The sequence below is a fragment of the Anoplopoma fimbria genome, chromosome 3, assembly GCF_027596085.1.
Source record: "Anoplopoma fimbria isolate UVic2021 breed Golden Eagle Sablefish chromosome 3, Afim_UVic_2022, whole genome shotgun sequence".
In the NCBI taxonomy this organism is placed as follows: Eukaryota; Metazoa; Chordata; class Actinopteri; order Perciformes; family Anoplopomatidae; genus Anoplopoma; species Anoplopoma fimbria.
In genome coordinates this window covers 6857514-6874467 of record NC_072451.1, presented here as the reverse complement: position 1 = coordinate 6874467, position 16954 = coordinate 6857514, and the positions used below count along the sequence as shown (strand labels likewise).

The window sequence follows — 16954 nt, the reverse complement described above, 5'->3', positions numbered from 1 at the left end:
TTGAAGGTTCACTAAATCCCTAAAGATATTGTGGATAGTCTGTGATAACTTTGGTAGTAATCTCACATGTTATGCAGACATGCACACACACTTATGCACACTAATAAAAAGCTAAATCGTGAAAAGCAAGGTTTTGGCGGTCCATATCTACGTCATTGTTCATTTCTGTGTGAATGAATGGAGTTGTAGTAGGAGTCATCCTGAATGAAATAAATAAACAGTCAGTGGTCATGGCAATGGAGGGCGGACAGGCTGGTGAACAATGGAGCCTTTGGCAGGATGCTGGTCTCCTGAGTGTCCTGCCTGTACTTGGTGGTGAGGGGTTTTGAAGAAAAACGACCCATTGTCTCTCTCATCCTGCTTCTGAGCCTGAGCAGTGAAACGATGCCTCTGGATGAACGCCCAAGATGACCTACCATAAAGCATAGAATAAGCTCCTGCTTTATCCGCATGGACAGGTAGGTACAGCCTACATTATTCCTTCTTTTTCACTGTGGTGCTGTGGATTTTGCTGTTCTTAGTATGCAGATGCTGGATTTGTATGCATCAACAAATGTTTAACTTTTTTACAAGCTATCTGAAGTCAACTGGAGAAATAGAAGTCTGTTCATCTTGAAGTGGCAGAAAATAAGTAGGTGTGATTGTTACTTTTTGCCTCAACATCAGCTAAGCAAATTCTATTTAATCTTAATATAGGGTGGTTGAAGATACCCCAATTTGAGAATTAACACCATGCTGAGAGGTTGAATTTGAATGGAATTGTGTCAAGTTTTGTTGTCTCACATGGTGTTGGTGTTCTGTATTTTTTTTTGTTATTTGTATTTTCCTTGAAAATCCGGGTGACTTTATTTGTCATTGACAAATTATCTCAACAAATTAGGCTCAAATTGTTTTTGTTTTGTAACTTTATTTAAACAGAAAGTCCCTTGACATCAAAATCACTTTTTCTTAGGTAGACCTGGCCAAGCTAGCATACCATTACAAGGTTACAAAACTATATATAAAAAAAAAGCATGTCAAAAACAGACATGGGACTATTAAAAGAAAATAAGAAAGTTATAAACAGACAATGAACAACAGATGAATAATACAAAATCCAGTTGAGAAATAACAATTCCTCTATTCAGTTGCACAATTTTTATCAGAGCGTTGAACTCTCCAGGGAGAAAAAATCATTAAGCTGTAGTCTGAAGGTTGTTCCATGACCAATGTCCAAAACAGGAGAAAGCTGCTCTATCAAGTTTCGAGCAAATCCTGGAAGAGCCGCCATCTAGTGTAGCAAAAATACCAACATCTGTTAGTGATAGATTACACAGATATGAAGGGAGCTAAGGCTGTAAATATGTCAATGGTGCTGTGCTGCTTAAGCTTAATGAAGACTAGATCATAATCAGAAACCAGATAATAAAGTACACAGAACAAAAGGTAATTTGAGTGGTACTGTTTTTATGAAGCAATATATATACATAATAAGAATAAAAATAGCCTATTCCAGTAATTCAGAGGTGTGAGAGCAACAGGAAAGCAGTCGCCAACGCTTGAAACAATGAGACCATAGCTCATATAACAACCCTTCCTGTTTTGATGCAGCCTCCATGTGAACTGCTGTAGATGTTGGTAACTCCACCTTAAAGTCTGTGTAAATGATTAATCTGTGACGTTTTTCATCAGGATCTTACAAAGGTTTGTTTTCCACCTAATGTCACTCATTGTCAACTGCATGGGTTAGTGCTCCCATTATCCAGAAGTGACCTTCATAGCTGCTCAGTGGAAACAGGTTCAGCAGGTTATTGACATGATGGAGTGATTTCGAAAGTAGAAAACCTTTGTGAATATTCTCCAGGAGTCTGTGCCATAGTTGAATACATGATTGCCATCTAGAGGATAAAAACATCCACTGACAAAAGTAACGAAAAGAAGATAAGCTACATGAAGGCTTCCAAAGCAAAAATATATCTATATGCATATGTTCGTATTCTATTTAGTGAATGCACACATAATCATTAACCTTGAAGGTGAATATGTCTCCCTATCTGTTACCTATATATGCCAGTAACTGTTGCTCCACAGATTGTCTCCTCTTGTTATCACTGGCTTAACAGCTGAGCTTTAAAAGTCACATATTCACTATTTCACCATACAAGATATGCTCACACAAACAGTTTTGATATGAGCTATTGTTGCGTAAGTGTATGCAAGAGAGAGTGTATATTGCCGTTATTAGTGCAATCCTGCAGCGTTGCTACCAGGAGTTCACTGAATTGGAGAAGGGCAACGGCACTAAGGCATCTGGAAGGAAGGAGTTGCAGTAAACACATCTCTGGTAGTCCAAATGACCCTGACTAGGTCTGCTGCTCCTTTGGGCTTGCCCCAGATCAGCCCATGACATGGCCAGTTAAGACAAGATAATGTCAAAGATTAACACCCTCCAGCTCTGCAAGCAAAGCGTTTTTTATTTTGTTTATTTGGATGGGTAGTTGTGTGTTGAGTTTTACCGCCCTGATGGAAACCTTCATCAGCCAGTGAATTTAAAAAAAAATAACAGGGAATAAAACAATTAAAAAATACTCTGAACTGAATACTTTTTAATGGTTCACTTGAGTGTTCAATTGTAATGTGTTGTGCCTTTTCAGTCTTGTTTTTAAATCTAAATTAGTGTGCTCTGCTCATGATCTACTTCTATATCAGTGGAGTATTTTTTTATCAACATTATCATCACTCGGTTATTTTCATTCAGACATTGCCTCCATTTAATCACTTTTTTTCAACTTTGCTACAATTGGTTTTATTGCCAGCAAGATAACCAATTGTTATATGGCCGTTCTGTGTCATGAAGCTCTTGATATCAGGCCTATTTTCTTTACTACTAGAATGACTGGACTATGTCAGGGCAGTAAAATTAATGGAACTTCCTTCCGGGACACGAAACGGGGCAATTCCAATAGAACATAATCTACTTTCCAGCCTTCTGTATTCAAATATTGCAATATATATCCTCATTTTCTCCAGTGCTTTAAATAGTTTGACATGTATATATTTTTGAATGAGTCCAGACAGAAGTAGTATAGAATGAAGATGAGGTCTTCAACCCATCATGTTACTGACTAAATACCTGACATTTGTTTTTAACCCCTTTACACAATCAGAAATAATAACCAAATACGTTGTTTTTTTGATTGTACAGTAGTGCTGTGGCTCATTTTCAATACAAGTTGTTTTGCTCATGTAGGGAGATGCAGAGCCTTGTCTGAGGGAAGTTGTTGGCATCCACCTCAAGGCTTTTCATCTCAGTCGCTTCAGTGGAGTCCAGCCTTAGTAAAACTGGCACGGGACGCACTCAGCCCGGGGGTAGGGTAGGCTCGGCTGAGAAACTGGGAGAAAAAAGAACAAATGAGATGGGACTGCCACCACTCTCAGGCTGCCTATGGGATAGCCCCCCACAGCCTGGTAAGAGCAGTTTAATGATAGTTGTGGGAGAGATGGGAGAGAGGAGGAGTCCAAACACCAAGTTGCATGTTTTATTTGCTCTGGTGTCTTGTGTCACTCTTTTCTCTGAGGGGGGGGGGGGGGGGGGTCCAAGTCACATGGTGGAGCTTGATCTGTTACATAAACACAGACCTCCACAGCCCCCAGTCTGCTCGCATCAACTTTATTCAGTAAATACATGTGGAGAAAACTCTTGTGATGACATTGGTGGCGGCCAAGGAGAGTTGTCGAGATGTTTCACTCCTCCATGTTGCATCACTTCAACACTCGGCATCGCTGCAAACCCTCACAGCTCCCAGTGACCTCTTAAAGGTGAAACTGTCATGGGAAAAACAAAATCATTCTGTTCAAATTAAAATAATTTAGAAATGCAATGAATTTATGATATGATTCAATACAGCAACCAGCAAATTTGGTGATCATTTTTGATCACTTTTTGTCTTTAAAGTAAGTTTGTCTTCGTATTTAATTGTCAGCTGTCATGTTTGATTTTTTTGAAAGTTGCTCACATCTCACAGATGCTACCACAACTGAAAAAAAAAGATCTGCTCTGTTTTACATTTAACACTAATTATAACCACAACCTAATGAATATTTAACATTCTTGTTTGGCTGTCACATGATGCCAGACCTTGTGACAAGAGCAATGTCAAACAATGTCTTACAGGGGAATACTGTGATATTTTTCCCAGCTCTGGGCAGTCCAATCAATATTTATCAACATGAACTACAGTTTCCCAAAGCTAGAACAGGCTGAATTGTCAGAGGACAAAGGGACGACACATTCAAAACTAGACAGTCATTGGTTTGACTGTATGTGTTTGTGCACTTTTGTTTTTGCTTGAAGTAGCTGTGTGCAATTCAAAAATGTTTAATGCAGTGACAGAGACCAATTCATTGTTAGAAATCAATGGTTTTACATTTCCCTTTTTGCCAAAATTACAATACTTCTCATTATCACAAAATCCTGCTCCCATAAAAAGTGCAGTGAAATGAACTGCCCGCATTTTTCAAATATAACTTTCACTTAATTGTGTAAATTAGAAGCTTGTCAATAAAAACATATTTTAAATGTATACAAAATGTATGACCTATAATAAAATCAATAAGATAAGTGCTACTCATTAATCCTAGCAGGTTCTACAAACTGTTGAGGGACATCAACTCTACTTGACTTTTAGTTCAATGACCACTGAACACCCTTCTTATGGACCATCTGTGTCTTTTTGGATGACGGGAAGATTTTGGATGCAGAGGAATGCACTGCAACTTAAAAACACGTGCTTATCCGTCCCTCAGGGATAGCACATGTCCAAACCCCAAATGCTCTACTCATTCCAGCAGCCTAGCCTGTCTCCTCATCTTCAGTGCTGCACCAGGGGTGCTCGCTACGCCACATCTCCTCAGTCAGACGGAGAGGGGGGCCCTGAAGGCGAGGCCTCGGGAGGATGGCTCCTGCAGGCCCAGATGGCTGGCACTCCGAGCTTTCTTTCCACCACAGACTAATCAGACAGAATGAGATTTAAATGCAAAGACTTTTAATGTGCTTGTTCTACCTTATTCTTGACACGCTCACTGCAGTGGTCTTTTGCTCTGTAACTTATAACAGTCTAATATCCTTACAATATCGGGAAATCAAGAATGTTTCATCATTTAAGTAACCGAGGTGAAAGCGTGATCTGATTAATGGTGTCCTTACTGGTATTGAGCGTTACTCTTGGCTTTATAGCTGTATACAGGTCATAATTAAGGGTTATTGAGGGCCTTTGTGAAAGCAACATTATAATAATATGGTCACTGTGACAATGACCAGACACATTTCATTAATGCAAGCCAGACCCTAACTCGTTTATCTATCCTCTATTAAAAGTAGTTGACTTTAGATCCCTTCCTGAACTTCACAGCAAGGTCTGGCACATACAGTAAAGGGATGGAGACATTCCTTTCCGACTTTAATCTCACATGAATCACATCCTCATCTGTGCTTTGTCGTGTTATTTCCAACCTCAAAAAAAAAAATGTAAGGAAGTGTGTGTTGGTGTGTGTGAGAGAGAGAATTCTATCCACATGCAGTCGCTCTTGCCAACATGTAAAAATATCCTCATGCCTCAAGTAACAATGTGTGGTGTGCTACTGCGCTCGCAGGCCATAGGTGAGAGCTTGAAAGTATAAACATCGAATCGGAAAAGACGTGTAGCAGGAGTGCAGAGCGACCTGTCCACTGCTCCGTTATCTGGCCATCTGCCTGGATGGAGGATCTAAATATTATGACACTTGATATGAGTGAGCGTACATGCTGGTTACATTCTAGCGGATCTTCACTGAGGCAAGGTGGCTTATGTCTCGGTGACACTTCTGTCCTCAAACTCCATGTCTTTGTCCCCCCAAGAGTTTGTTTCTTCATAAGGGACACCCACTGTAAACTGTTATGTAATTGACATAATATAGAGGTTGCCTATCTACATTTACTGTGGTTTATGTGTGTGTTGGTGTGAGTCAAGAGAGAAAGCGAGAGAGAAAGAGGTGTGGATGAATTATCTTTTAGCATCTTTACAAATGTGTATGAAGTGTACCACGACTCTATACGTGACCCTCTTTCTCAGACTGAGCTACTGCTGTTGTTGTATAAATGGTTGGAGGGCACGTAGACATCAACCTGCAAGAATCTGAGATACATTGATGGAGATGGAAAGAGAGAGAGAAGGAGAGGGAGAGAAATAAAGTAAGAGAAACAGAAAGAGAGAGAGAGAGAGAGAGGGAGAGACCTTCATCATCTGTGTTACAAATGTTGCACATGAGCGTTGGGGGGAGGTCGACTGTGTTGCGATTAACACGCTCCCTCAGCTGGGTGCTCTTTTCAATCTGCACTGCGATATCCTCAAGTCTGAACCCTTGGATGAGGGTCACTTGCCAGAGGAGGATTTTTTTCTGCCTCTCTCTTTTTTATACTTCCTTCTTGGGCAGAAGGCTGGTGTAATAGAAACCAGACACAAGCCAGAATGTGAGGCATTCACAGCGGCAAGACCTCACTTCTTCACAGAGTGGGAAAAACGGAATAAATAGAAAGTCTAGTCTGAGAAGTTCCATCATTGTTTTTTGGTTTTGTTTTTTTTAGATTTTGCAATTCTGGAAGTTATCAATAAGACGGAAAAGGTCAGGACATTAGGATGGAAGTGGTATTCTATGGATCAGACAGGATATCTAGAGAGGGCACAGGAGACCTTCAGGATGGGAAATGCATTTGCAACTTTTCAAGGTGGGTTGTTTCAGTTATTTCCCCAAAATAAACTGTATGATAACTTATTTTCAATGATCCTGTCCTATCATTGTAAATGCCCATTTTGTATCAGGGAAATGTGGACTGTTGGTGGATTACTGTGTCTGAATTCACCCCGTTGAAAGATCATTTCATGCCATTGTAGTAGTTTGTCAAAAAGGAATATTCTTCTAAAGCAATTGAACCAATGTTGCAAGAATCTATTCACCAAACACAATACAATATGACTCATGCTTAATAATCTTAAATATATGGGGCTTGCATCTGTTTAAACTATCTAATTTATTAAACCCTATAACACATTTATTTTAAAAAGTGGCACTATATTGTGGAATTTAACTATCATTAAATATTTATATTTTCTGTAACTACAATACGTCTGTAGCCATTACCGTAAGATTCGATAAGCTGTAATTATGAAACATCTAATACCTTAAAAAAGTATGTTTTAACCTATTTAAAAAAATATTATAAATAAAAAATGTCTTTGACTTGAAGTGACTTGCTCTGTATGACATCTCAACTGACTCAAATCAAGCAAAATTGCATGAACCCAAACATGGTCTTTGTTGCATTCACATTGCTGCGTAATCGTCAGTAAAAATCTAATCTTTATTTATTAAACAGGCAAGTCCTACTTTGGTTACAAATGTACTCTCAGTGCAGACCTGGTTACAATGGCGACGCACTAAAAACTTAAGGCAGACAAGGCAGCAAAAATACTCAACACTACGAGCTGTAAAACACGTCAACAGCATGCGGATATCTCAAGATCACTTCAATGTTGGGGTGTGATGTTGATGCTATAAACAACAGATTTGTTTAAACTTATGAATCCACAGTGTAGCGACCCTCCTGTCATGCCATCCCGTGGCAGACATGAGTCGCCCCACTATAGGTGCCATCTGTCTCCATGCGGCTGTACCTCTCCCCAGCGTCAGCAGTGCTGGATCTGGAGGGGAGGCCTCGTGGCAGAGCAACAAGCCTCTCCTGTTCACTCAGATGGCAGGGGAGATGGCACATCCCACGCCAGGGAACACAGTGCCGCAGTCATGAAATCAACATGAACCCGTGCCGCTCTGCCCCATGAATGAAGGGGGACAGAAGCGCCACGCTGTCTCCTCGTAGCAGCCTCAATCACCTCACAGAGTCAGAGCATGATACAGTGAGGTTTCATGTCATCTGTTATGCTGTGTGTGTCACTTGGCATGATGTGTTGCCATGCCGAGTACAGTATGTTTCTGAAGTGGCTCTCTGAGTGGAGCACACTCTTGTACCAGAGTTAGCTTTTTCTTAAATTCAGAGCTCTGTCAGTTCCATTCTGTGTCTTCAGCCTGTCACCCTCTGCAGTGTTCAGCCTGTTCTTTGGTCAAAGCTATAATCAAAATGGTTGTTGTTGCTGGTCGGTTTTTGCATGGCTGCTCTTTTTTTTATCTTGCCTTTTCAACCTTTCATAAACTATTTAAATCTGTTTCAACCTTTCATAAACTATTTAAATCTGTCAGAAGGGGATTTTAGAAATGATGTGTGATGCGTGTTTAGATATGTTGACTGTATGATATCACCCCACTCACTGAATCAACACAAGCCAATGTCTTTGTTTTTGGCTGCAGAATCAGTTGAAAATTATGTCTCGTCTTAATCAAGACGCCTTTGTCTACAGATGATGTTTCACACATTTGCGAAGTCCATATTTCCTACTTATATTGTAGGTTACCACTGAATTATAGCTGAAATGCTTGGTAGATTAAACAATGATTAATTGATTGTCAGAAAAGAAATCGGCAACCATCTTGATAATCAATTAAGCATTTAATAATTCTTTCATCAAAATTGCCAAGAAGTGTTTTGTTCTATCTTCTCCTATGAGTTATTTGCTGGTTCATTGGTCTAATGTGATAGTAAATTGAAAATCTTGTTTTTTTTGGGATTGGTGGTAAAATGTAATAAGATATTTTAAAATGTCCCGTTGGGCTCTGGGACATTTTATGGACGATAAAATAACCTGCCGGTTAATTGATAATGAAAATAACTGTTAGTTACAGCCCTAGTCTGGATTTGCTTTAGTAAGAAAGAAAAAAAAAAAGCATAGGCATTTGATATAAGGTAATATTGTGTTTGATTCCTTGTGCGACATTATCATTTATTAAAACACTGAATATATCTGCAACTCATAGCTTTTCTCAAGCTCCCCCACTTTCTTCAATGGGTCCCTAACAAATCCCTTCTTTATTCTCTCTTTACAGATTCTAGTTGAAAAGCGTGTTAGAGCAACATGAGCTGGAGCTTTCTCACTCGTCTCCTGGAAGAGATCCACAACCACTCCACCTTTGTGGGGAAAGTGTGGCTGACTGTGCTCATCATCTTCCGCATCGTGCTGACAGCGGTTGGAGGCGAATCCATCTACTCGGACGAGCAGACCAAGTTCACCTGCAACACCAAGCAGCCGGGCTGCGACAACGTATGCTACGATGCGTTTGCCCCTCTCTCGCATGTCCGCTTCTGGGTCTTCCAGATCATCATGATCTCTACTCCCTCTATCATGTACATGGGTTACGCCATCCACAAGATAGCCCGGTCTACAGAGGTGGATCGCAGGAAGCAAAACAGGCTCCGCAAAAAGCCTCCTCCTCATACCAGATGGAGAGAAAGCCACCACATGGAAGATGTTTTAGAGGAGGATGAAGATGACGACGCTGAGCCCATGATCTATGAGGACACACTGGAGGTGCAGGAGGCCAAGCCTGAACCAGCGAGCACTGGAAAAGACCCACCAAAGCACGATGGCCGTCGGAGAATAATGCAAGAAGGCCTGATGAGAATCTACGTTCTACAGCTCATGTCGCGAGCTATTTTTGAAATCGCTTTCCTTGCAGGACAGTATCTCCTCTACGGCTTTCGAGTTAGTCCGTCATATGTATGCAACAGAGTTCCCTGTCCACACAGAGTGGACTGTTTCATCTCCAGGCCTACAGAGAAAACCATCTTCCTCCTCATCATGTATGTGGTGAGCTGCCTTTGTCTAGTGCTAAATGTGTGCGAGATGCTTCACCTGGGAATCGGCACTTTTCGGGACACCCTCCGCATGAAGAGGAACCGGGGCCGACAGCCGTCCTATGGCTACCCGTTTTCTCGAAACATCCCAGCCTCTCCTCCGGGGTACAACCTTGTGATGAAGACAGACAAACCTAGCAGGATCCCCAACAGCCTCATCACCCACGAGCAGAACATGGCCAACGTGGCCCAGGAGCAGCAGTGCACCAGCCCAGATGAGAACATCCCGTCTGATTTGGCGAGCCTACACCGGCACCTTCGAGTCGCCCAGGAACAGCTCGATATGGCCTTTCAAACATATCAAACCAAAACCAACCAGCAAACATCCAGAACCAGTAGCCCTGTATCTGGGGGCACTATGACAGAACAAAACCGAGTCAATACAGTCCAAGAGAAACAAGGAGCGAGGCCGAAATCAGCCACAGAGAAGGCTGCAACCATTGTAAAAAACGGAAAGACCTCTGTCTGGATCTAGAGATATATCTAATTTAGTAAATTAACAGTTAAAACTTTTAGGACTCCAGGACTGCACTGTGACACAGCCGGAGGATGTGTATGTGTGTATGTGTGTGTGTTTGCATGTGAGAGAGAAATTTGACTTAGGACAATAACATTTGAGAATTGCAATCACCCGCTGAAGGAGTACAGTTCACAGTTTTGGGGAATTTAAAAGAAAAGACACATGTGGAACTGATCAAATCCAGTATCATGAATCTTCTTTGTTACTGTGTCATTTTGTTCTTCCAATAGCTTCTGGACATGGTTAACGTGTGCTTACTTAGTTATACATCTCTAATTCCAGCTAAAATGTCAAAGTATAAACAGACTGCTTCGAGCTATTTATCTGATCTACCCTTGACTGCCGCTGAACTGGATTAATCTAACTTTGTAAGTGTGATTGTACCCTCAGTCCAAATATGAGCAAAGCAGTGGAAAACACTGTACAAATGCACAATGACTCATTTCTGAAGAATGACGATTATCGGTGGAAAGATGCATGTTTAACATGTTGGGATGTGTTTTCGGATGTAGTATGGATGAGTGCTGCTGGAAGCGGATGAAATGTGACATTTTTGATAAATATAATGAAACAGTGCTGGCTCGTCTGGTGGACATCTGCTCAGTGTGATGATCTTCAGTCATCGCGTGCAAAGCCTTTATCTAATCTATATTTTCCAAAGCATTGCAGTGTCACGTTTCAAGGGGAAGAGGTAAGTGAATAGAAAATCTGATTATTTTCTAAACTAAATACTGATTTTCTGCAAATGGGAGCAGATGATGCATGCTTTAGAACTTGAAACATAAAGTATACACATAGCCTACAGTAGAAAACCCCATCCTTAGCTAAACAATTTGCTCTATATTTATCTTATGTTTAGGCATGTTACGTCTTGAAGATGATCATTTCAATTTGTATGTTTCTAAACATTTGTTTCTGAATACTATTTAATCCTGCCTTCACTGTTGTCATACTTCAAAGTGCCTAAAACTTTTAAAGACTGTTCTTGTATTTCATTCATGAAGAATTAAACTAATTTGAAAACTCTGAGTTCTTGCTTTATAAAAATGAATCCGCCTCTCTGCTTTACCACACTGATAGCAATAGTGTGCCTTTGAAACTGCAAAGGGAAAAGTTTTTATCATTGAAGTCAAAAGTTAGAAGCTTGTAAATAAGTTTATTTGTGACAATAAGTTTGTTGTTATAGCAAGAAAGTCGTACGTGTAACAAGAAAAAAATCCAATCAAATTTTTTTGTAGAATAATAAATGATTCATTTGTACTCACTTATAAAATGTTATTTCATGCTTGGGAGATTCTTCTGTTACTGATCACAGCAAATTTTAAAGTATATGTACTTGTCTTAAGAAAATCGTACTTAGTGATGTAGCAAAGCGTTTGGTGCAGGAGGGCCATATCATTTTTACAACCTATGAACTCACACAGCATTTTATTATCTTAAATATGGGAAAATACTATAAAACTGGGAAAAGTAGCTCTTTTCCAGAATCAGCTGCAGTAATAAAACATATAAAAAAGAAGGTAGGCCAATAATTAAAACAAGAGTTAGGGTGTATGTGTCAAAGGTATGACTTATAGAGACAAACACCCATTAAATATTGGACAAGTAGCACCAGGTGTGAATCAAACAAAGAAACCTAACCTACATTGGAGAAGCTCATTGTATACAACAGCAGACCCCATCAACTAACCACAAAACTCCATCTTAAACATGACTAAATTATCTCCATATTTACAAATTATCACTGCATTGCAAGAGTTACAGGCGCTCTGGGAATGTACTGTATCTAAAGTCGACATCTTCTTATAAATGTAGGTTTCATGGAATATATAAAGTGTCATCCCTCACCTGCTGCAAATCAACAAATTGTAAATAGAGAGAACAATGGGTGTTCGTCCAAGCTTTTTAGAGAAAGATATCATGTCAAAAAACGATTGGATTTTTTTTTACCAAGCATCTGTATCCTGGAAGAAACCATTTGCCGCACTTTCACTTCACTTCATGGAGTTTTATTATCCTTTTTCCATCACTTTTGTGAAAACAGGATTGTATGTTTTAAATCTTTTACCTGCTAATGAGTAACACATTTTGTTCGGTAACTACAGACGCATGTGTGCTCAGTATTTTTGGTATTTTTCCATCTGTAGTGAAGTTTTACTGAGCAGTGAATGTTTATAGAGCCATGGTGGAAACCACATTAAATTGCATAAGCTGCCTGCTGTGAATTCATAATCAGTTGAGTGAAGTACATTTTATTCCTAACACTAATATAGGCGATTTAATATTTCAGTTTAGACATGACCTGTAACTTCAATATTTCATGGTTTGTTATATAGCAATACAATAATTATCAGTTGTGTCGCTGCTGACTTAAACTATCTGAATATAATCCTCAGTTAAAATAACTGCTGAAGGTACATGAATCCATGAATTGGACTTCTATCCATGTGGTAAGTCAAGTTCATCAATAAGATATTTTGCTACCTCTAAAAGGTAAAACTATTTCTTACATTTCTATAATCGTACGCATTTCAAAGATGATATTGGTATCTGCATACTTGGCACAACACCATGTGCTGTGTTTAACAAACGCTTGTGTGATGAACTTGTGTTTAGTTTTTCTACAACACTGCAGATGCAGATGTAATCAGTCTGTCTAGTTAACATATGAATAAGATAATGACATAACAACTTATCTTACAAGAACATATTGCTGAGAATATGCTGATGTCAAAACACAGGTTTTCTTAACAAGAACAAATCCAGCTGGTGTGAGAAAAACTAGACATTTCCTCATGAGCATTATACAAGTGCATCTATTTTGGTCGTTGTCATTCAATATAAAAAATGCATTGAGATATTGCATGCGTTGTTTTGCATAACCTATTTGTATTTGTTTCAGTCGGGGGGGCAAAATGCAGATTTTAACAAGAAAGCCTAAAAATGTCGAATTTCTCCGGATGTTTTTGTTGCATTTATGTAAGCATGTAATGCAACTTTTCTTTTTTTTTTTTTACAGTGTTTTTACCTTTATACTTTTAAATATATGAATTACTTTGGAGTATATCAATACACAACATTTAGGTAAGATGAACACAGGAACATATCCATACAGGATACAACTGTACCAGTCACAAAATGTAAAATATTGCAGATTTCACAAAAACATCAAAGCAAACAAATGCAACATGAGTTAAGTTGAACTTGTGCAAAACGTCACACACATCCAAGGTTGCGTTATTATGGAGCAATGCATTGTGGGATTTCAAAATGGAGCCCTTCCTGTGCTAGTCAGCTGTGATGTCCTGTGTTATGTAGCCGTGCACTGTTGTTTACAGGCGGAATAAGCATTATATTTGAACACTTAATACACACTGTACATTATGGGGGTTTTGTGTTTAGCCCGTGGTGCGTTCACGTCCGTCGGAAAACACACCGCTCGACATTTGTGCGTCTCAGCTCCAGCAGGTGTCCGTGTGAGAAGGTACAGCCAGGACACCGACCAGAGAGATGTGCCGGTCCGACTCGTGTGCTATCACCTTCCCCACAGGACCTTGCTTAAAATCCAGGGACAAGACACCAGCCCGTTCCTGCAGGGGGTCATCACCAATGACATGGGGCTGCTGGAGGAGCCAGGACTCCCAGCTATGTACTCACATATGCTCAATGTACAAGGAAGAACCCTGTATGACATCATGCTGTACAGGTAGAGTATACTTCATTATACTTCATTATACTTCATTATACTTTGCACATACGTTGCACAACCAACTCTGCTCCCAGCAGACCACTTGACAATAATAACATGACAATAAAAACCTGTGCAATACATTACACATTACACTGTGCAATAATAGTTAAAAAAGTTAAAATAGTTGTTTTTTTTTTTTTTTTTCTGTCTGTAAATATAATATTTCAGTTATTGTTGTTTTTTCTTTTATTGCTTATTTATAATACTTGTTTTATTTTATTTTTCATTTTTTATTTTTTATCTTGTCTTTCTTCTACTATGTCTCTTGTGTGCACTTTACTCTATGCTGCTGTAAGCCTGCAAATTTCCCCGCTGCAGGACTAATAAAGGATTATCTTATCTTATCTTCATTATACTTCATTATTGGGGCGGCTGTGGCACATGAGGTAGAGCGCTTGTCCCGTAACCACAAGGTTGGTGGTTCAAACCCCTCTACCGGCAACATGCCGAGGTGTCCTTGAGCAAGACACCTAACCCCAAGTTGCTCCCCGGGCGCTTCATTGCAGCCCACTGCTCCTCCGGGATGGGTTAAATGCAGAGAAATAATTTCCCCATTGTGGGACTAATAAAGGCTTAATTATTATTATTATTATTATTATTATACAGTCTAACCCCCCTGTGCATGTTATTCTGTAAACAGGAGGGTGTGGCTTACTTATCTTATCTTAAGATGCAGTTGCTGATGCTGGTAGTCCAGTAGGAGGCATTTCTGTGTGTGCAGTCTGGTTAAAACTTGAACTAAAGTTAAGCACAAACTTGAGTCCTAAGTTTAAGCTTCCTTGTCCAAGTCACTGTTTAAAGAGCCGAATTTAAGGTCTCTCAGACTTTGAAAATCAGTGCATTTGCAAAAAGACTTACACTCACAGCTGTTGCACTTTTAAATATTGACCTGTTTTATAGTAGATGCAAACAAAAAAAGACACACTTTTCAGCAGGAAATACCCTTCATTAAATACAGGAAGTGAGATGTTATATAAATGCTATTACATCAAGGCTTTAAAACAGTTGATTTAGATTTGCTAGAACAACTATTGTGTGAATACACTTACCTTGCATATAAGGGTTTCTTATTTGCTGCAAAACTGGTCAAACTTAGATGACAAGTAATCCTATACAGATAATTACAGCGTAGTGTCATAAGAGATGTCATACGATAGAAAAGGGCATAATAATCTTGTTTTTTGCTGAATAGATGACAAAACACAGAGCATGACGTATTCTAATCCAGCCTGTTAACATTTGAAGGACACGTTAGCTGACAAGGACATTTGCTTTACTGTTTAATCTGACTCAATACATATGTGACTGATTACAAATATGTGAACTAGATAGACCTCTAATCCAGCTACAGATTCATTTTATTCAATTTATTTAGGTACTTGTCCAAGATTTGCAGCCAGTTGTTGAAATGTAATAAACAATAGTACATTAATAGTTTACAAAGTTAGTTGAAAACTATTTTTTCAACTATACTACGTTTATGTTTATTGCACATATTTTGTTGCTCCTCAAAAGTCTCTGGGGGAAAAAACCCAAAGTTGATAACTCAAGGTTAACAGCAGACTGAGAAAAAATGTATGTTGTAACACTGAATTAACTGATTGTATAGTTTTTATTGTGGATTTTCTGTTTCATGAGGCACCAAATTGTCTGTATTTCTTTCCAGTCTGAAAGAAGCGGAAGGAGGACAGGGTGTTTTCCTGGAGTGTGACAGCACAATTAAGGACTCAATCTTGAGACATTTGAAGATGTACAAGCTCCGCAGAAAGGTCAATATAAACCCCTGTCCAGAGCTCTCTGTATGGGCCGTGCTTTCCAAGCAAAAGGACGCAGGTCAAGAGGCCAGTAAACCTGAGCTCTCCTCCCCAGATAAAGCTCTGGTATGGGAAACCGATCCTCGAACTCAGGAAATGGGCTGGAGATTGGTGTTGGACAGTCAAGTTGACCCCTTGGATGTCATTCCATCATGTCAGAAAGGTGTCACAGCGGAGTATCACAGACACCGCTATGCAATAGGTAAGATTATGCTAGTATTTCAGAATATATACAGTTTGTTAGAGAGAAAAAGAAAGAAAAACAGGACATGAAGTAAGGATTTGTATGCACTTGTATTTGTATGTGCTTTTGACACTTTTTTGACAAGTTTTGTTTACTTCCTTTACTGTCATTGTTGTCTAGGACTTCCTGAGGGAGTGAGGGACCTTCCCCCTGGGGTGGCACTACCGCTAGAGTCAAATCTTGTCTACATGCAGGGTATCAGCTTTAGCAAGGGCTGTTACATCGGCCAGGAGCTCACAGCCAGGACTCATCACACTGGGGTGGTTCGGAAACGCCTGATGCCAGTACGCTTGTCAGCCCCAGTCCAAGACCCAGAGGAAGGAGCTGCGCTGCAAACGCAGTCGGGCAAGCCAGCAGGGAAGCACCGAGCAGGGGTTGGGGAGCTGGGCCTGAGCCTGATCCGCTTGGCTCATGCCAAAGAAGTGTTGACACTCAAATCTTCTGACGACACCACGGTGGCACTTGAGGCTTCTGTGCCAGACTGGTGGCCTAAAGATGTGAACATAAACTGAAGAGGAGGATGTTTTATAGTTCCCTCAAATGTGACACAATCTGACAGACCTCTCACTGACAGAACCCTGAAGTACAGTATGTTACACTGTCATTGCTTAACAGCTGTGTGGCACCAATCCATATTTCTGAGTATTTTGTTATCTTTGCAGTAATCTACTTTTTAGGGGTGATTTTTTTCCCCAACTGTAAAGTATTATTTACCATAGAATTATATTTAAAATATCTATTGCAGCACTATACAACGTGATATACTAACAGTGGTATGGTATTGATGGTTGTTGAATAAATATGCAAA

At 39.7% G+C, this 16954-nt stretch overlaps 2 protein-coding genes across 3 annotated transcripts; both read left to right on the top strand.

Annotated features, from left to right (window-relative positions):
- Positions 1-379: 379 nt before the first annotated feature.
- On the top strand, positions 380-11318 carry gjc2 (gap junction protein gamma 2). 2 transcript variants are annotated; one of them, XM_054596081.1, is made up of 2 exons: positions 380-458; positions 9010-11318. In XM_054596081.1, exon 2 carries the CDS (start codon positions 9039-9041, stop codon positions 10290-10292), a length of 1254 nt encoding a protein of 417 aa, XP_054452056.1. In that variant the 5' UTR covers positions 380-458; positions 9010-9038; the 3' UTR covers positions 10293-11318. The 2 variants fall into 2 exon arrangements, with proteins under 2 accessions (XP_054452056.1, XP_054452057.1); XM_054596082.1 differs by lacking the exon at positions 380-458 and adding an exon at positions 6669-6742.
- A 2291-nt stretch (positions 11319-13609) lies between these two features.
- On the top strand, positions 13610-16952 carry iba57 (iron-sulfur cluster assembly factor IBA57). Its single transcript, XM_054596083.1, has 3 exons — positions 13610-14043; positions 15755-16104; positions 16267-16952. Exons 1-3 carry the CDS (start codon positions 13721-13723, stop codon positions 16656-16658), a joined length of 1065 nt encoding a protein of 354 aa, XP_054452058.1. The 5' UTR covers positions 13610-13720; the 3' UTR covers positions 16659-16952.
- Positions 16953-16954: the final 2 nt, after the last annotated feature.